General features: G+C 43.0%; 1 protein-coding gene across 6 annotated transcripts in view; it reads left to right on the forward strand.

Annotated features, from left to right (window-relative positions):
- Positions 1-21,503, forward strand: part of LOC145348896 (phospholipid scramblase 1-like) — a 125,728-nt gene that overhangs the window by 37,826 nt on the left and 66,399 nt on the right. For all 6 annotated transcript variants that reach the window (XM_080196946.1, XM_080196945.1, XM_080196944.1 and 3 more), the window contains 2 exons: positions 18,113-18,161; positions 19,486-19,605. In XM_080196946.1, coding sequence (XP_080053072.1) covers positions 18,149-18,161; positions 19,486-19,605 — 133 coding nt within the window. In that variant the 5' untranslated portion in view covers positions 18,113-18,148. The remainder of the gene's footprint in view (positions 1-18,112; positions 18,162-19,485; positions 19,606-21,503) is intronic.

The raw sequence follows: 21,503 nt of genomic DNA on the forward strand, positions 1-21,503 counted from the left end.
AACCTTCCACACACCTGATGAAGGAACACTGTTTCCAAAAGCTTGTGGGATTACTATCAAATAAACTGGTTGGACCTGATGTTGTGAGACTTCTTACTACAATTCTGGTCGCCACACTACCGGAAGGATGTTGACTCATTGGAAAGGATGCAGAAGAGATTTACCAGGACTTTGCCTGGTTTGGAGGATGTGGACTTGGAGGAAAGTTTGAACATATTTGGATTATTTTCATTGGAGCATTGGAGGGTGAAGGAGGACCTGATAGAGGTTTACAAGATTATGAAAGGCTTGGAATAGAGTGGATAGTCAGAGTCTTTCTCCCCATGGTCGAAGGGTCGACTACTTGGGGCATAGGTTGAAAGTGAGAGGGGAAGGTTTTCACACAGAGGGTGGTAAATACTTGGAATATGGGGATGAGGTGGTGAAAGCAGATGCTGTAACAACGTTCAGGAGACATCTGGATAGACACATGAATAGGCAGGGAATAGAGGGACCACGTGGAGGCAAGAAAATATTGGATTAGAGAGATCGGTTGGGCTGAAGGCCTGTTCCTGTGCTGTACAGTTCTCTATTCTTTGGGCAGGGATGGATGACAGCAAAATTTAGAGTTCTTAAATCAATGTTTCCCAAACAATGTCCCAATGTGATCCCATTTTAACACTTGAAAGTTAATATAACCCAAAATGCCAATAAAAATGAAGCAGCAAGTAACATTCAATATATAATTATTAGCATTAGTATATTGTAGGTCAATATAGTACATCATATTAAGAGGAAAATCTGTTTAAGCAGTTTATAAAAATGTTATTAATTTGTGAACTCGTGTAGAGTTCAGCCAGGCTCTCCAATTTCCCTGATGACGGAAGACTTAGTGAATTCCCTCGCCATCCCCCTGCAACTCAGGCCCTGGGACTGAACCAGAACTGTACTGATGACTGACCTGGCAGAGGCATGATTTTGCACCAAGCTTGAAGTCAAAAATTATGACCTCTAGGCCTGTATTGTGGGCTGGGGAAATGTCCCTCCCTCCACAAGACGACATTCCCCCATCCCGATAAGAACTCTTGAATTTATAGGATTTCCCTTTCCAACTTATCTTTTACACTTTCCTTCTCCCTTAGCCTGTTAAGGACCTTTAAACTTCACTTGGCCTTTAACTTACCTGTGGGACCATGGCCACTTTGCACCTGAATGCTAGGCCCAGAGATGCAGAGCACTGCCTAGATCTTGTTCAGCCTGTCTCAGAAGGTTGGGAAAGATAGGATAGAAAAACAAGCAAGGTGTGATAACCCTCATGATCTGCATGGAGAATCACTAATTGACCTCCCAACTGGGCTCACTGAATATGAGCTCCCTGAGTATAAGTAATTAGCTGATCAGGTGGAGCTCATATACCTGTATAAAGCAAGTCATGTATAAAGCAAGACCCTAAGTGGGTCCATTACCTTTTTAGTTCTGGTTGGGATCAGTCATGTTCACCACAGGCTTATGGATATTGTTTATTTTCATTTTGTGCGACAGAAGCATGTCTCCTTCACAGCTGACTCCTGGAATTATTATACAAGGTAAATCCCACTCTGCCACTTTAAGGAGGTTCAGGCCCTATATTTTGGACATTTGGTAGCAACCTCAATTATTTTAGGGACACGGAACCACACCTTATATCATGAGCTTGCCATAGGGCAAGTCGAGGAAGCTAGTCCCAAGTCTATATCAGTTGGAATAGATGTCAAACTCCATGTGTTAGCATTATTTTGAACCACACACTAGATGGCTAGCCAATTGCTAACCACCAACCCTCCACCCTTCTTTCAGACTAGATGATCATTATGTTGCTTGTTGAATTAAACAAGTTTCGAAAGCCATTTAACATTTGCATCAGTTCACTGATTTCTCGTCCCATAAATGACAGCACAAGATATTTTCACAATGTTGCATAAATCCAAACATATTTGGAATTCTTATTGATAAATATATTTAATTACACATCAATGAGCTATAACATCAGTAAATATTTGGCTGAGGGACTAAATGGTATAGAGTGGCATATTTACCAATCCCTTGATTTAATTTGATTCATTATTGTCACATGTATTAGTATACAGTGAAAAGCATTGTTTCTTGCACGCTATACAGACAAAGTATACCCTACACAGAGAAGGAAAGGAGAGACTACAGAATGTAGTGTTAGCCATAGATAGGGTGTAGGGAAAGATCAACTGAATGCAAGGGAAGTCCATTCAAAAGCCTGATGGCAGCAGGGAAGAAGCTGTTCGTGAGCCAGTTGGTATATGTCCTCAGACTTTTGTATCTTTTTTTCTGTTGGAAGAAGGTGGAAGAGAGTATGCCTGAGATGCGTGGGGACCTTAATTATGCTGGCTGCTTTTCCGAGGCAGCGGGAAGTGTAGACAGTATCATTGGGTGGGAGGCTAGTTTGATTTATGGGCTGAGCTTTCTTCATGACCATTTGTAGTTTCTTGCAGTCATGGACAGTGAAGGAGCCATACCAAATTATGATATAACCAGAAAGCATGCTTTCTATGGTGCATCTGTAAAAGTTGTTGTGAGTCGTAGCAGACGTGCCAAATTTCCTTAATATCCTGAGAAAGTAGAGACGTTGGTGGGCTTTCTTAACTATACCATCAGCATGGGAGACGAGGACAGGTTATTGGTGATCTGGACACCTAAAAACTTGAAGCTCATGACCATTTTTACATCGTCCCATTTATGTAGATGGGGTATACCCTCCTGAATTTGATGACTTTCTTTTTCATTGAGTTGCCATTGAGGGAAAGATTATTGTCATTGCACCAGTTCACCAGATTCTCTATCTCATTCTTGTACCCTGTCTCATCATTGTTTGAGATTCGACGCACTGTGGTAGCATCTTCAGCAAACTTGAAAATCGAGTTGGAGGGGAATTTAGCCACACAGTCGTAGGTGTACAAGGAATATAACAAGGGGCATATCTTTGCGGGGCACCAGTGTTGAGGATGGTCATGGAGGAGATGGTGTTGCCTATTTTTACTGAATGTGTGCAGTCTGTGGGTTAGGAAGTTCAGGATTCAGTAGCAGAAAGAGGAGCCGAGGCCAGGCCATGGAGTATGGAGATGAGTTTTGTGGGAATAACGGTGTTGAAGGCTGAGCTGTAGTCGATACATAGGTGTCTTTGTTGTCTAGGTGTTCCAGGGTTGAGTGCAGGGCCAGGGAGATGATGTGGATCTGCTGCGGCGGTAGGCAAACTGTAGTGGATCCAGGCGTCTGCTGTGGATCTGGGAGGCCAGAATTGATTTGTGTTTATAACTGAGCTTGGTTTTGGTGTGATCTAATTTTATATTAATAACTCCACAGCAAACTCAAGATAGGATAAATTCAAAAGTTTTGTTTATTTTCATACTCAAAATGAAAAAGTGGGTTTGCAACATCCCTTGTATTTGAAGAGAGGGATAAAGATAAGAAAGATTTATAGTGCTGAGGCCAGGGAGGAAAGAAATATTGTTTTTCATGGGTTCCAGAGTCCAGAATCAGAATCCAATGAGGTTGGCGGTAGAAAACAAATGCTGTATATTTCACTTTCCAGAGAACTTCACAAAATGAGGTAGGCTTGCTGAGTTGAAACAGTCTTGTCATGATGATACAGAATTTCCAGCAGAAACAGTGCAGAAGGGACCATGTCTTTCATCTGGGCAGAGCTCCTTAAGTTCTGTGAAGCTACTAGAAGGATGGTAAAACAGCATAATAGGGCTTTGCAGTCCAGAAATGCAATATTACTGAGTCCACAAACTAGAGACACATGCTGCAGGACTCCCACCTCTCCACATTGACTTTGACAAAGGATGTGTATTCCTCTTTTGCGTCCCTAACATTATTAAGTCACTCGATCACTCAGAATTCAAAGGAAGATAGTGGGGCTTTGGTCTTGGCAGACGAGCACACGCTTGTTGGCTAGCCTAGGTTATGAAATGCAGATAGCTTTTGTATAGCTATATTTGAATTTGGTCAGTGCAGTCCAAAATGTGGGACTCGGGGCTCTTCAGAGATAACAATTTGCGAGTCTCCCTGATAGCGTCAGGTAGCCCTTTTGTGTACAGGTTTTTTAGATTCAGCCATTTTAGGTCAATGTCCAGTTCTAAATTTTTAGAGATATCAATGCGCATGTTTGTTTTATTTAAAAAAACAGGTGAGGGACATGTAATGGTAATGTCACTGCACTAGTAATCCACAGACCCAGGCTCTGGCGCATGGGTTCAGTTCTCATCACAAGAGCTTTTAAGTACAGTCAACAAATCTGAAATATAAAGCTAGTCTCAGTAATGGTAACCATGAATTGTCATACAAACCTATTTGGTTCACTAATGTCCTACGGGGAAGGAATTCTGCCATTTCACTTGGTCTGTTCTACACGTGACTTCAGGCCCATAGCAATATGGTTTACTCTTAACTGTCCTCTGAAATGACCTTTTCAAGGTCAATTAGGGATAGTAAACGAATGTTGATCTTGCAGTCATGAAAGAGTAAATTTAAAAAATATGAAAATCTGTTTTTTAAAGTACTTTGCAAAAATATTATTTTTCAATAAAGCTCTCTGCATTCCTTGATGACAGAAGACTCAGTGAAGCCCCTCTTCCCACCACCTGTACAGGCCCAATATAATCAGAACCTCTCCCTACCACATGCACATGTGTGTGTGCGCAAATACACATGCCCTTTCCAAACCCCCATTCCACTCATCCAGCAGTCCCTCTTGCCAATCCCCCTTCCTCATGCACTCACTCCTCTGGCCTTTTCCCCTTTTGGTCTAGTTGCTGGTACCTGTGTAATAGAGTCACTATCCTGGGGTAAGGAACCTTTACACAAGCAGAAGGGAGCAGAAACACAAGAAGGTTTGAAACCACCACTTAGAGTACTGCACAACCTGATGGATTTTCCCACACTCAGGCAGTGACTGAATTGTGCTGATGGACTTCCAGCTGCACCACTTTGGCGTGGAAACATCTCAGGACCACTTGAACTTGTTGCTAGAAATATTTCCTGAAGGTAAACAGGGTTTAGAGCAGTGATGGGCAACCTATGACTTGGGGACTGCATGTGGCTGATCTAGGTTCTGAGTACGACTCGTGAGACATTTTGGTAATCGTTGCCCACATGCAGGATTGCCATATTCTGTTAATTTCTGTCCGAATAGTTTTTCTCTAACCTGTATGACTGAAGTGATACACACATAAAGCAAGGGCAACGGAAGTGAGGGACATGCTGACTGCATACAACGTTGACTGTGAGAGCTGTGCACTCCCTCTGCATCTAATGTGTAAATATTTCTTTTGTTCTTGCTGTTTGAAGTTGATAGTTCTATTAATATAGAAAATGCTTAAATCATTTATGTAACTTGCTGTGAAGTATTCAGCTTGTATTTAATCTTGTTCATAGTTAATGAATAAATCTGATTTCAATCTTGCAGCCTACTGAGTTGAAGGAGCCCCACTTGCTAGCCTAGGTTACCCATCTTTGGTTTAGAGTTCATTGCCTGTTCTGTGCTGTTTTGGTGGAATTGATCCAATGGATCCATGACTATCCCAGCACTGCCTCCAATCTGGGATATCACCTTTCTGGAGTTGCCCATGCTGTTCGGAGCAGAAGTTTATGACCCCAAGTGTGACTCTGTGACTCCATTGGAGGCCATGATCCACAATTTGGGAACTTCTATATCACTTCTTCCAGCAGATTTCATTACGCCCAAGGAATCTTGTGACTTTATTCCCCTAAGCAAATGTCTTGTATTCCCAAACTGGCCAGAATGTTTCAGCATCCCCACCAGGGGTTTCCCCTGCAATGGGGTCAGTGAGCCACTGAAATCCCTGTTCACGTTAGCGAGGCCGGAAAATCTAGCCAGATTTTCCAGAAGGACAGGTGAAGGACTGGAAAATTTCAGCCTTAATCTACCTCAAACAAAACGTATAGAACCCTGACTGGATCTGATCCAAGCATGGTTTAGGATCATAGCACTTTCAAAAGTAACTGTAGTACATTTACTATGTATTTTTAACCTAAATAATTTACTTTTTTGTTGTTTTATTGAAGCTTTGCCTTGTATGCAAGTACTATGTTAATTAAAGAGCTGGAGTAAGAAGGGTTTATTATAAATCTTGATTAAAATTGTGCAGGAATAGGACGATAACTACAGAGTACTGGTTTGAGTACTCGCCACGTGTATGAACGTGTCATTGTAACATTACGCAGATCTAACAGACTGTGCAGTGTGCTTTTTAAATATCAAACATTTGAAGTAGTGAAGGTCTATATTTAGACACATTGCCTTTCAGATTAGATACCTCCACCCAACTAAAACTGTAGAGTTGATATGATGTGAAGTTTGCTTTCTTTCCCTGTGCATTGGGAGGATGGAATGACCAAGCAAATTAAAGGAGATATGTCTCTGTCTTGGTCAGTCGCATTAACATTACAGCAGTGGTTCTCCCATATAGACTATGATCACTAATTTAGTTGGAGAGGGGAGGTGTTGCCTTCAGGGTGTTGCTTATATTTCTTCTTGCAGTCTAAAAATTAGTACCAATCAGCATCTTGTTCGCTGGACCACATGATGGATAGGATTCTACCAGAAAAGATGGATTTGGCTTATGGGCACATCAGTTTTGATTTGGGTACGTCACCATTTTATTACATTAGAGAATTAGGGAATTAAAAATAAAAATTCACAGGATGTTGGCATTGCTGGGAAGGCAAGCATTATTTTCCCTTGAGAAGGTGGTGGTAAGCTTGCTTGCTTGATTGCAACTTACTGCCTTGCTAGACCTTTCAGAGAGCCATTAGGAGTCAGCCGCATTATTATAGATCTGGAGTCACGTATAGACCAACCCATGCTGGGAGAACATATTTCTTTCTCTGAAGGAAATGAACCAGAGGGTTTTTTTGGTAATCCATTAGTTTCATGGCCACCATTCTGGTACTTGCATTTTAATTTAAGATTTATTTAATGAATTTAATTAAATTCCCCGGGCTATGGTGAATTTGAATTTGTGTTTCTGGGCCATTCTAGTCCAATAACATAATCACGAGACCATTGCATTACTTAGTATGTTCAGGCACTTTCAGGACAGGTAAAATATCAGTATTTGTGTTAAATTTTCAGTGTTTGGGTTAAACTTTCAGCACTTGCCTCAGCTATATGTTGCATAATCTTAAAATTTATTTGTATAAAATACAGCCTATTTAATAATGCTTATTAATTGATAGCCATGATGTGGAGATGCTGGCGTTGGACCGGGGTGGGCATGGTAAGTCTCACAATGCCAGGTTAAAGTCCAACAGGTATATTTGTAATCATGAGCTTTAGGAACACTGCCCCTTCATCAGGTTATTATATTAGGCAATGTGACCCTGTGTGAGAACCTCTCTGGCTATGTCAAGAGCATCCTGAAACCTATCGTACAAGGAACCCCCAGTTTTTGTCACAGTACAACAGATTTCTTATAGAAACTCAGCACCCATGAACCAGTTGAACCAGGAATATTCCTTGTCACAATGAATGTCTTGGCACTTTACGCCAGCAATTCACATGACAACGGCATTGCTGCAACAGCTTCAGTACTCAGCTGCCAATCTCCAGACACAATTCTACATCTGCTTCATCCTGGACCACAATATCTTCACCTTCAACAACCAGTTCTTTGTCCAGACCCAAGGAACAGCCATGGGGACCAAATTCGCACCTCAATATGTCAACATCAGACTCATCTGATGAAGGAGCAGCATTTGAAAAGCTCATGATTCCAAATATACCTGTTAGACTTTAACCTGGTGTTATGGGATTTCTTACCGTATTAGTTAGTACCCATTAAAATACTAATCTTAAATTCCATTTCTGTGGTCCTATTTTAATTAATTTTGTCAATTTATTCTTGCTTTCTTTTGAAAAGTTATCTTCATGAAAAGCATCATCATGTTGATTTCTGTAATCCAACAAGTTTAGGCACTTATGTACACAAGTCACTAAATGCCAGTGCAGAGGTATAAATATAAAAAAAACTGGTAGGATGTATTCTATCTTGAGAGGTTTAGAAAACAAAATTGAGGAAGTAATGTTTCAGTTGTACCAAGTCTTGGTCAGACTGCATCCCTGTTCAATTCTGGACAAGCATCTTAAAGGATATATTGGCCTTTGAGGGGTATGGCAAAGCAAGTGCAGAGGGACCTCGGGGTCCTTATGCATGAATTGCAAAAACCCAGCCTGCAGGTGCAGCGGGTGGTCAGGAAGGCTAATGGGATGCTGGCCTTTATAGTGAGGGGGATTGAATATAAAAGTAGGGAGGTCTTGCTGAGCTGTATAGGGCATTGGTGAGGCCGCAGCTGGAGTACTGTGTGCAGTTTTGGTCGCCGTACTTACGCAAGGATATTTTGGCCTTGGAGGGAGTGCAGAGGAGGTTTACTAGGCTGATACCGGAGTTGAGGGGGTTGAGCTATGAGGAGAGGCTGAATAAACTAGGCTTGTACTCGTTAGAGTTTAGAAGAATGAGGGGAGATCTCATTGAGATGTATAAGATGATGAATGGGATGGATAGGATAGAAGTGGAGAGGCTCTTCCCGCTCAGAAAGGATAGTAGGACTAGGGGGCACAGCCTCAAGATAAAGGGGGGGGGGGGGCGGTTTAGAACGGAGTTGAGGAGGAACTTCTTCACTCAAAGGGTGGTGAATCTCTGGAATTCTCTGCCCGTTGAGGTGGTGGAGGCTGCCTCGCTATATATTTTTAAGACGCGGGTTGATGGGTTTTTGATAAGAGAGGGGATTAAGGGTTATGGGGAGAGGGCGGGAATGTGGAACTGAGCCACGACAGATCAGCCATGATCTTATTGAATGGCGGGGCAGGCTCGAAGGGCTGGATGGCCTACTCCTGCTCCTATTTCTTATGTTCTTATGTTCTAAGTTCAGTAGAATGATACTAAAGCTTAAAGGGGTTAATTGGGGATAGTTTGCAATCCTTTCAATTTTGATGATTGGTAGGGGGAGCGTCTAATCAAGGCCTTTGAATGATTTGTTTCCAAAAGTGTTAATAATAAACTTCGCCAGTAACACTTATATATTCTAACCATTATATTAATTTAAGAATGCACTCAGTCACACAATGAAATTAAAGATTTGTTTGCCAACTGAAAATAGTTCACTTTGTAACATGAGAATGGTGGACGTCTTCTCTCATGAGTAAGATATTGTCTGTCATCAGGTGTGGTTTCATTTAACTCATGTTTTCGGCTGAGGTGTCAATTTTGAAATTGGATTAAATTATTAAGAAGATGTTTTCAATGCTTTGAAGAATGATGTGTTTGTTTAAGGAATTAAAATACAGTAGTAGCTTTTATTTGGAAATGCATTTTTCATGCATTATAATGCAGGGAATAAACTTGTTTCTAATTTTATCCTGCATGAAGCTTAATAATTTTAGAATCACTCCTCACGCTTGAAATTTGAATTATGTAACCTGTTTTCAGTGAAATTGTCAATCACTCGCAGTGGTTACTTTGCATCATGTTTCCTTTCTGTCTTCTTGAAAATGACTCAGTCACTATTTACAGAATACTTTGTGGAGACACTGAACTTGTATTCGATACACAATATAATCAGAATTTTAAGGAGTTTTTCTGGGTTGTGTGCTGAAAGTGCAAAAGTTTTTGGACTTACAAATAATAGCATGTTTTTCTAACTTGGAATCCTGGTTTCATATCTCTCAAATGTGGCACTGTACTTTCTTGTAGGTCAGTGATTTTCTTTGTGCTCATACCTGAACTTGATGTCTCTGTGCAAGTCACCTTTATACAGTGATCAAATGTCATTCTTACAGTCAGATTGCATTCCAACCACAAGTTGCAGCAGACAGGGAATCACTGTACGTTACTGTTTCAATTTGCCATTACAAGGGAAGTTTTGAAACTTCCTGTTATAGTGCTCTTCACCAAGAATTTTGCTGTTTAGGAAAACACAAACAGTCTGTCCTGATCAAAATGAATACAAGATTTGATATCTGATGTCCTTTTAGGCATCTTTGTGCCTTTTAATACCTGTTACTGCACTGCTACTTCTGTATTGTTGCACACCTTCTTTTGCCTCTTTGTCCAGATGGTTCCGGCTTTTGCCGTCTGGAACCGCTCTGATTGATGAATGACAGGAAAGAATTGTGCATCTTCTGACTGCAAATGCACAAGGTCTGCATTTACAGCCTTTGCAAATGAGATTATCCTGGAGCTCCACCCTCCCCACCCAATGTTCCACCATCAAAGGGCATGTCAGGTGCAATCCATTAATTGAGTGCTTAAGGTCGTTTAGGAAAATCACCCTATAATCTTAACAGGACATGGTGGTTTTCATTTATGGGCAGCATGGTGGCACAGGGGTTAGCACTGCTGCCTCATGGAGCTAGGGACGTGGGTTCAATTCCCAGCTTGGGTCACTGTGCAGAGTCTGCATGTTCTCCCTGTGTCTGCGTGTATTTACTCTGGTTGCTGTGGTTTCCTCCCGCAGTCCGAAAGACGTGCTGGTTAGGTGCATTGGCGATATTAAATTCTCTGTCAGTGTACCTGAGCAAGCGCCAGAGTGCGCTGACTAGGGGATTTTCAGAGTAACTTCATCGCAATGTTAATGCAAACCTACTAGTGACACTAATAAATTGACTTTAAAACTCTTCTCTCAGCCATTGAACAGGCTATAATGCCAATGCCTCTTTCATGTTCATGACCATCTTTATGCTAGATGATGGATAGCTAGCTCTATAGTGGAGCAATTTGTGCATCTCTACAATCCACAATACTGAATGGGCTACCAGATGCAGCGGCATGGCGGCACAGTGTTTAGCACTGCTGCCTCACAGTGCTTAGCACTGCTGCCTCACAGTGCCAGGGACCTGGGTTCAACTCTGACCTTGCATGACTGTCTGTATGGAATGTGCACATTCATGCATGTTTGCATGAGTTTTGTCCGGGTACTCCAGTTTCTCCCACAATCCAAAGATATGCAGGTTAGATTGATTAATCATGATAAATTGCCCTTTAGTGTCAGGGGGATAAGTATGTGTGGTTATGGGGGAAGGACAGTACCTGGGTGGGGATATTGTAGGTGCAGGCTTGATGAGCCAAATGGCCGCTTTCTGCACTGTAAAATCTATGATTCAGTGGATGTCAATATCTCCCTTACCAACAACCCAGACCAAAGCTTTGGTCTCTGCTGTTTGGGACTATCTGCAGCAGATACAAGTGCTACATTTTCTACTTCAGAGATAGGAATAATACCAATTAACCCCAAGGCTTACTCACAGCAGGGTGAGGTACCTAATGAAAACTGGTTACTGGGTATATTTTGTTTTGCAAAAGTAGAATTAAGTTTTAGACAATAAAGATCACTTGAACTGCAGATAATTAATAGACAGAAAATAAGTATAATATTTTATATTTAGAATGTCCTTCTTTGGGATTGGACACAATGGAAATTCCTACATTTTTGTTTTAATCTTTTAATGGAGTAGAAGGAGTTCATGTTTGCCCAAGTTCTATTAATAGTGCATGTGTAGCCGAATGTTAATGTCAGCAATCGTATCACGTTCGGTATGTTACTATTTGTGATGTCTCAGCGCTCTACACCAACATCCCCTACAACGATGGCATTGCTGCGACTGCCTCAGTACTCAATGCTGACAACTGCCAGTTTCCAGATGCAATTTTACAACTCATCCGCTTTATCCTGGACCACAATGTCTTCACCTTCAACAACCAGTTTTTCATCCATACACATGGAACAGCCATGGGGACCAAATTTGCACCTCTATATGCCAACATCTTCATGCACAGGTTCGAACAAGACTTCTTCACTGCACAGAATCTTCAACCGATGCTGTACACTAGATACATCGATGACATTTTCTTCCTTTAGCATCATGGTGAACAATCACTGAAACAACTATATGATGATATCAACGAATTCCACCCCACCATCAGACTCACCATGGACTATTCCCCAGAATCAGTTGCATTCTTGGACACACGCATCTCCATTAAGGACGGTCACCTCAGCATCTCACTGTACCGCAAGCCCACAGACAATCTCACAATGCTCCACTTCTCCAATTTCCACCCTAAACATGTTAAAGAAGCCATTCCCTATGGACAAGCCCTCCGTATACACAGGATTTGCTCAGATGAGGAGGATCGTGACAGACACCTCCAGACCCTGAAAGATGCCCTCATAAGAACAGGATATGGTGCTCGACTCATAGATCGGCAGTTCCGATGCGCCACAGCGAAAAACCGCACCGATCTCCTCAGAAGGCAAACACAGGACACAGTGGACAGAGTACCCTTCGTCGTCCAGTACTTCCCCGGAGCGGAGAAGCTACGACATCTTCTCCGGAGTCTTCAACATATCATTGATGAAGACGAACATCTCGCCAGGGCTATCCCCACACCCCCACTTCTTGCTTTCAGACAACCACACAACCTCAAACAGACCATTGTTCGCAGCAAACTACCCAGCCTTCAGGAGAACAGTGACCACAATACCACACAACCCTGCCACAGCAACCTCTGCAAGACATGCCGGATCATCGACATGGATACCATCATCACACGTGAGAATACCGTCCACCAGGTACATGGTAAGTACTCTTGCAACTCGGCCAACATTGTCTACCTGATACGTTGCAAGAAAGGATGTCCCGAAGCATGGTACATTGGGGAGACCATGCAGACGCTACGACAACGGATGAATGAACATCGCTCGACAGTCACCAGGCAAGACTGTTCCTTTCCTGTTGGCGAACACTTCAGTGGTCACGGGCATTCAGCCTCTGACCTTCGGGTAAGCATTCTCCAAGGCGGCCTTCACGACACACGACAGCGCAGAGTCGCTGAACAGAGACTGATAGCCAAGTTCCGCACACATGAGGACGGTCTCAACAGGGATCTTGGGTTCATGTCGCACTATCTGTAACCCCCGTGACTTGCCAGGGTTTGCAAAACCTCACTTACTGTACTGTCTGGAGACAATACACATCTCTTTAAACTGTGATCAGTGCTCCTTCCACTCACATTATCAGCCACTTCAGGTCTTGAACAGCAGGTTAGGTGTAAGGATTCACATTCTAATCAGTAATCTCTAAACTGTCTGTGCTTTATATGCTCTGTCTGAGGCCAGAACTCTCCATTCACCTGACGAAGGGGCTAACCCGAAAGCTTGCGAGTATATTATCAAATAAATAGGTTGAACTAAAACCTGGTGTTGTCAGACTTTTTACTGTGTTGACAGCAGCAGGACCAGAAGATTCCACTACTAGCCAATGGCAAGCCACCTCTTGCCGCAAAACACGTGGCAGAACATAATAAGAACATAATAAGAAATAGGAGCAGGAGTAGGCCATCCAGCCCTTCGAGCCTGCCCCGCCATTCAGTAAGATCATGGCTGATCTGTCGTGGCTCAGTTCCACATTCCCGCCCTCTCCCCATAACCCTTAATCCCCTCTCTTATCAAAAACCCATCAACCCGTGTCTTAAAAATATTTAGCGAGGTAGCCTCCACCACTTCAACGGGCAGAGAATTCCAGAGATTCACCACCCTTTGAGTGAAGAAGTTCCTCCTCAACTCCGTTCTAAACCGCCCCCCCTTTATCTTGAGGCTGTGCGCCCTAGTCCTACTATCCTTTGAGCGGGAAGAATCTCTCTACCTCTATCCTATCCATCCCATTCATCATCTTATACGTCTCAATGAGATCTCCCCTCATTCTTCTAAACTCTAACGAGTACAAGCCTAATTTATTCAGCCTCTCCTCATAGCTCAACCCCCTCAACTCCGGCATCAGCCTAGTAAACCTCCTCTGCACTCCCTCCAAGGCCAAAATATCCTTGCGTAAGTGCGGCGACCAAAACTGCACACAGTGCTCCAGCTGCGGCCTCACCAACGCCCTATGCAGCTGCAGCAAAACCTCCCTATTTTTATATTCAATCCCCCTCGCTATGAAGGCCAGCATCCCATTCGCCTTCCTGACCACCTGCTGCACCTGCAAGCTGGGTTTTTGCGACTCATGCACAAGGACCCCGAGGTCCCTCTGCACCATCGCCTGCTGCAGTTTTTCGCCCCGTAAGTAATAATCCTTCCTACCATTATTCCGACCAAAGTGGACCACCTCACACTTGCCAACATTAAATTCCATTCGCCAGTTCCTGGCCCATTCGCCCAGCCTATCTAGATCCTTCTGTAGACTCTCCACACCCTCTGCACAATTTGCCGTTCCACCAATCTTGGTGTCATCAACAAATTTCGACACCCTACACTCGGTTCCCTCCTCCAGATCATCTACATAAATGGTAAATAGCTGAGGCCCCAGCACCGACCCCTGGGACACTCCATTAGTCACCATCCGCCAATCCGAATAGCACCCATTGACCCCCACTCTCTGCCTCCTATTTGACAACCAATCCTCTATCCACGCTAACACCCTACCCCCAACTCCATGTCCCCTGACCTTCTGCAATAACCTCTTGTGAGGTACCTGTCAAACGCCTTCTGAAAATCAAGAAAGACCACATCCACCGGCTCTCCTGTATTCACCGCCCTAGACACATCCTCATAGAACTCCAGTAAATTTGTCAGACACGACTTCCCTTTAACGAAACTGTGCTGCGTCTGCTCTATCAAGCAATTCCTCTCAAGATGCCTCGCTATTTCCTCCTTGATGACAGATTCTAACATTTTACCTACAACAGACGTTAAACTAACCGGCCTATAATTCCCTGCCTTTTGCCTGCCACCCTTCTTAAACAACGGCGTAACATTAGCCGTTTTCCAATCTTCCGGCACTTCCCCGGAATCCAGCGACGTCTGGAAAATAACCACCAAGGCATCCACTATCACCTCCGCCATTTCTTTCAGAACGCTCGGATGCATTCCATCCGGTCCTGGCGACTTGTCCACAATCAGCCCCTCCAGTCTGTCGAGCACCGCCTCTCTAGTAACAGTAATGTCATTAAGACCCTCCAGTCCTACCACCTTTCCATCTCTAACACCCGGCAAATTATTCACGTCCTCCTCCATGAAGACAGAAACAAAAAAGTTATTCAAGACCTCAGCCATATCCCCATCTCCTACCACTAAGTCCCCCTTCTCATCCTCTAAGGGACCAACGTTCACCCTAGCCAGCCTCTTCCTTTTTATATATTTATAAAAACTCTTGCTATCCTTTTTTATATTAAGCGCTAGCCCAGCTTCATAGTTTCTCCTACCCTTCTTTATCAACTTCTTTGTCAATCTTTGTTGACATTTAAACCTCTCCCAATCCTCTTCTCGCCCACTACTCTTAGCTACTCTAAACGCGTCCGCTTTCAATTTAACACTTTCCTTCACCTCCTTCGTTATCCACAGCTTATTACCTCTCCTCTTACTGTCCTTTTTGACCATCGGAATAAATTGCTGCTGAGCACCAAGAAAGATCTCCTTAAAGATCCTCCACTGCTCCTCACAGACCTACCTTCCAACGCGCTCCCCCAGTCCACATTCACCAATTCTTCTCTCATCCTACCGTACTCCCCTCTGTTCAAACAAAGGACGCGCGTCCGGGAACCCACTTTCTCCTCCTCCATCTGCACCAGAAACTCCACCATACAACGATCACTCTCCCCAAGAGGATCCTTCACCGCAAGGTCCCTAATTCTACCCGCCTCATTACATAACACCAGATCCAAGATAGCTCGCTCCCTCGTCGGCTCCAACACACACTGTTCCAGGAAACTATCCCGGCAGCATTCCAAGAGCTCCTCCTCGAGCCCACCGCGTCCAACATGGTTCGACCAATCTATATGTAGATTGAAATCCCCCATAACTACGGCCTTCCCATTCCTGCACGCCGCACTTATTTGCGCGTTAACAGCCCGCCCCACCTCCAGATCATTATTCGGGGGCCTATAGACGACACCCACCAGCGTCTTCCTCCCTTTGCTGTTCCTAATCTCTACCCACAACGATTCCACTTTCTGCTCCTTGGCTCCAATATCATCCCTTACTACCACCCTGATGCTATCCTTAATCAGCAGAGCTACTTTTTCCTCCCGCCTATCCTTCCTAAACACTTGATACCCCTGGACATTCAGCTCCCAGTCCCTGTCACCTTGCAGCCACGTCTCTGTAATGGCCACCAGATCATATCCATTTGTGCCGATCTGCGCCACCAGCTCATCCATTTATTCCGAATGCTTCGTGCATTCAGATAAAGTGCCTTCATCCCAGCCTTCACCTGGACCCTTTTTGCCGTAACACCACCAACCATACTCGCGCCCCCTACTCCCTCTATTATTGGGATATCCTCGGCCTCTTCCCTTACCTGTACCCTCTCCTTAACTTTAGACCCTGTAATGTTACCTACCCTCGCACCCTCCCCCCCACTAATTAGTTTAAAGCCCTGTCTACAGTCCTCTTTACTCTATTCGCCAGCACTCTGGTCCCAGCACGGTTCAGACCAACCCCATCCCGCCCGAACAGGTCCCACCTATTCCAATACTGGTGCCAATGCCCCATAAATTCAAACCCATTCCTCCCACACCAATACCTGAGCCACCCATTCACTTCCTTAATCCTATCAACCCTACGCCCATCTGCACTCGGTTCAGGCAGTAGCCCAGAGATAACCACCTTGTCGGTTCTACTTTTTAATTCCATTCCCAGCTTCTCATACTCCCTCCCCAGATCCTCAGTTCGCATTTTGCCTACGTCGTTGGCACCCACATGTACCACAATGACCGGATTCTCACCCTCCCACTCCAGGTTCCTCTGCAGCCCAGATGCGACATCCCGGACCCGAGCACCAGGCAGACAACACACCCTTCTGTGCACTTTGTCATTGTGACAAAGGACAGTGTCAATACCCTTCACCCCACTATCCCCAATCACTACTACGTTCCTTTTCACCTTCTCCTTGCCTATGTCCTGCTGCATCACTGTACCGTGTGCAGTTTGCTCACTGACCTCACCTCCCTCGTCCTCGTCCAGACTGGAAGCAAGAACCTCAAACCTGTTATGCAGATTGAGAGGCTGAGGCCTCCTCTCCCCACCCCCCCTGCCTCCTCTCCCCACCCCCCCTGCCTCCTCTCCCCACCCCCCTCTTGTTCCTGACCCTTAGAGTTAGCCAGTCTGGGGGGGTGGATGTCACTTGCACCCCATTGACAATGGCACCCTGTCTCCCCCTGATGAACCTCAGCGTCTGTAGCTCAGAGGGCAGCTCATCTACCTTGAGCTGGAGCTCCTCCAGCAACCTGCACTTACTGCAGACATGGTCACTGGGAAGGACCCTGGGGTCCACCAGCTCCCACATCATACAGAAACAACACATCACATGCCCCTCCATTATTCACTGTAGTAGTATTGAAAATTTCCACACAAACTTACCTGGCCATTTTTCTCTCAAGCCCTTTTAATATTAAGCCCTAATAGCTCACTCTGCTTCCCTATACCAGGCCTCCTTTTAAACCTGGTGCTGATTTAAAGCTTACTGGCCCACAACTCCCTTCTAACCACTCCCTCAGAATTCTTAAAGCGGTATATACAAAAAGCCCCCAAAAATGCTTTTAAATGATTTAAACAGTTCTACAAGGAACAAAGTGCTTTAAACTTATTTAAACAGGTTTTTAACAGGTAAATTCTTATCTCTCTCTCTGCTCCTTCACTCGTCTGCTCCAGCAAACAATGGAAGGCTTCACCGTGTGACCACTTGATAATTAAAGCTTGCTGGCCCACAACTTCCTTCTAACCACTCCCTCAGAATTCTTAAAGCGGTAAATACAAAAAGCCCGCAAAAATGCTTTAAAATGATTTAAACAGTTCTACAAGGAACAAAGTGCTTTAAACTTATTTAAACAGGTTTTTAACAGGTAAATTCTTATCTCTCTCTCTGCTCCTTCACTCGTCTGCTCCAGCAAACAATGGAAGGCTTTACCGTGAAGGCGCGGAAAATTTAGTCCATAGGTTTTAATTCTTAAATTGTGAAATAGAAAATCAAGTAACAGAAATATATAACTTAGTTTAGTTCATGAAATTATAGTTTGCCATTCTAATTTTTTTTTCCTTCTTCCTAAAGTCCTTTTCAGTCAAACTAAGAGACAACGGAGACAAAATGGCAGCTCAGGGTGAGTATAGCTTATATTTATGTGCAAAATATGTACTAAAGGAGATGATCAAAATTATTATTATTGGTCAGAAACTTGACATTAATAGTAATTAGACACAAAGATTCCTTGCCTTGAAATGTTTTTCATTAGAGTACGTTTTTTAAATTTACCATCTTCTTACTCAGTCGTGGCGACAAGTAAGTGGTGTGAACCCTGGAGAAACTGGATTGGTAGGTATGGATGATTGCCCTATGAAAACTTATCGGTACGTGGAACAAAGTGACACAAAGTTTCTAGTGGAGGAAAAGAGAGGGGAAATTAAGGCTGGAGTTCTCCCAAAAAATTTAAAGTGTCGAATTTGTATGAAACCTGGAGTAATTCATGCTTTTTTTTTCAGTGGGAGTTCAGAGAAGAACCTCCCACACTCTGTGCACTGCAGAGGTCACTAACATGTATATCACTAAAAGTCAATGGGCAGGATTGCTGTCCCCTTCCCCCCTGACCATTCCCGGGCCAGGCCCAAACCCCACCCCTATAGCCCGTCCTGACCACTGGCCTCCATCCCTAAAGAATTAGCACAGTGGGGTGGAAGAATCGCCCCTTAAATTCCTTACATCTTTTCAGAAAATCTGTGTACAAACGTTCCACATTGACTGGTGTGTCCACACAATTTTGGGCTCCTGAACTCCAAACTCCAGCTAGTTGTCAAAGGGAAATAGAAAAAAGAAAAGCTGTAATTGCATGAATGGATTGAGAAGCAGAAATTTAAAAGGAAGAACCAGTAAGTTCTAAATACAAGCTTAGTTCCATTTAGCAACATATTTCAATGAGAAGGGACGAAATCTAATTTTGAGCCAAATTTAATTTATTCCATACTTAGTGTATTTGCGCTATGGTGTGTGTTTGTGTGTGAAGTGTTCTCAAGATAGAGTGTAATTGAAATAGTGTGATTGTGACACTGGACATTGAAAGCTGACACTTTGTGGGAGATTAATTGGACACCCGGACAGTTAAACCCAGGTGAACATGGCTTTCTAATGAAATAAAGATAATAATAAGAAAATCAAGGAACGCTAGGGACGCATTCAGGCAAGTTTTTAAAACTTCCTTGTCTGGGTAGGAGTATGACTGTTCCTCTGAGCACTTTAAGGAAAGATTGGGCCTCTCCTGCACTTGAAAGATAGAAATAGACACACATGTTTTTAATATATTTATCTTCTATAGTCAGTTCAACCTATAAAAATTGTAAACTGTTCTTGTGTTGTGTGAAGATAGATCTTAAAATTAGGTTTGTATTCAATAGATTTGAGTATTTAAAATGTCAGATACTATTTCCCTCCAGGTCCTTATTCGTACCCTGCCTATGGGAACACTGCACCTCCATATCCTCCAGTCCAGCATGCTCCGGATCCATATCCGCCACCTCTGAATCCTTATGGTGTTCCTCCTGCTGGCTACGCTGGTAACACATTTTTATCAACTTGTGCATCTTAAACTGCAATTTTCAAATTGTGTTTTGAGCAGAACAATTTTAAGAAACTTTAAAAAACTGAGGAGGCAGTGGCCTAATAGTTTTAATTGCTAGACTATTAATCCAGAAACTCAGCTAATGTTCTGGGTACCCATGTTCGAATCCTGCCATGGCCGATGATGAATTTGAATTTAACAAAAATACCTGGAATTAAGAATCTACTGATGACCATGAAACCATTGTCGATTGCCAGAAAAACCCATCTGATTCATTAATGTCCTTTAGGGAAGGAAATCTACCATCCTTACCCAGTCTGGCCTACATGCAATGTGGTTGACTTTAAACTGCCCTCTGAAATGGCCTAGCAAACCCCACTCAACTAGGGCAACTAGGGATGGGCAATTATTGCTGACCCAGCCAGTGACGCCCATGTCCCAAGAATGAATGATAATAATCGAACAATAACTATATTGTTTCAATCCTTCTAGAAACTGATGACTTTTTTAAAAAAAAGGAATTCTCATTGACCAAGTTATAGGAATCACACAAATTTTTATGTTCTAAGATACAGTAACAAACAAACTAAAATCAGCAGTGATTAAATATTATTTAATGTGCAATTCTAAATTACAGAAAAGTTAATTCTTATTAGTGGTTTCACGCTCCTGATGATCCCATGCCTCATGTATACATTACAACATGCTCTCTGCAGAATTACAGGTTTTGAAGGAAATAGCTCAATTTCTTGCAGCTTCCAATGGGCTCAATTTTCCCCACTTGACTGAGTTGTGTCCTTCAGTGACCTTCGAAAATTGATTCTATCAGCCTTCTGAGAATCCCCAAACTGACTTCCAACAGCAAAGCTCACTCTTGTGATTCCCTCTCCCAAAATATCCAGAGCGAATGTTTCAGTGGCCTTAAATCTCTGCAGGTTCAGCCAGAGGACAAACTGTTAGTAGCATTTCGCCTGGTGGTGATTGGAGAACAGCCTTTTCCCTATTGCTCAGAAGGGCTGCTGCTTTCTTTATCTCTCTCTAACTCCCTGTTCAAAGTCTTTGAGACAGCAAGTCTGCAATACCAAAGGCCATTTATCCCTCCCTTTATGTTACAGTGTTAAACCTGCAGCAGCAATTCAATAGCATTCGACTTGGGCACCCGGTCCTATAGTAACCAAGCCATAACTTTATCATCGGACAGAACTTTTAGCAGATCAATGTGATGCTCTTCATCACCCCATTTTATCTTGAATTAATGTGAAAGTATAAAGCAATCATATAAAACCGTGCAATTGTAACATCCCTCCCTGAAAATGAAAAATTATTCTTGTGGTAATTTTCTACAATACTACTGAAATGTAACATTTTATATGTCTTATCAATTAATTTTCAATACACAGTACAAGTAATATTCTCTCCCTTGCCACATTTTACCATTAATCAGTCTGTTTTGGCAGATTTATAAGGCTTAACCTGTTATACCCAATCTCATGTAACATTTAGGATTTGAAGTTCAGTTTATTTTTTCTAGAATTCCAACTTTCGTCCAAACGAGTTTATTTTGCCACCGATAGCTTCACTTTCCATTGTTTGTCCTAGCAAGTCTCCTTTCTCATTTTGAGTAGATTACGGCTTTTCCATGTCCTGGGTTAGAAAATTGTATATGTGTTTGGGCTGGTTAACATTACCAAGAGCAACATTGCTGATTTCTGATAATCCCTCTACAAACGTATTGTCAAACCATTCATTTTTCCTACAAAATTAGGATGGAGACAGCTGAAGAGAAAGATAAAACCTCCTAAATCGGAATGAATTGATACATAAACCTGAGTAAGGTTTAAATTAGTAAGTAGTGGGGTGTGACTCAGGAATAGTATTGGTTATTTGAAAACA

Source organism: Carcharhinus amblyrhynchos, chromosome 10 (assembly GCF_965287045.1).
Source record: "Carcharhinus amblyrhynchos chromosome 10, sCarAmb.v2.hapA, whole genome shotgun sequence".
In the NCBI taxonomy this organism is placed as follows: domain Eukaryota; kingdom Metazoa; phylum Chordata; class Chondrichthyes; order Carcharhiniformes; family Carcharhinidae; genus Carcharhinus; species Carcharhinus amblyrhynchos.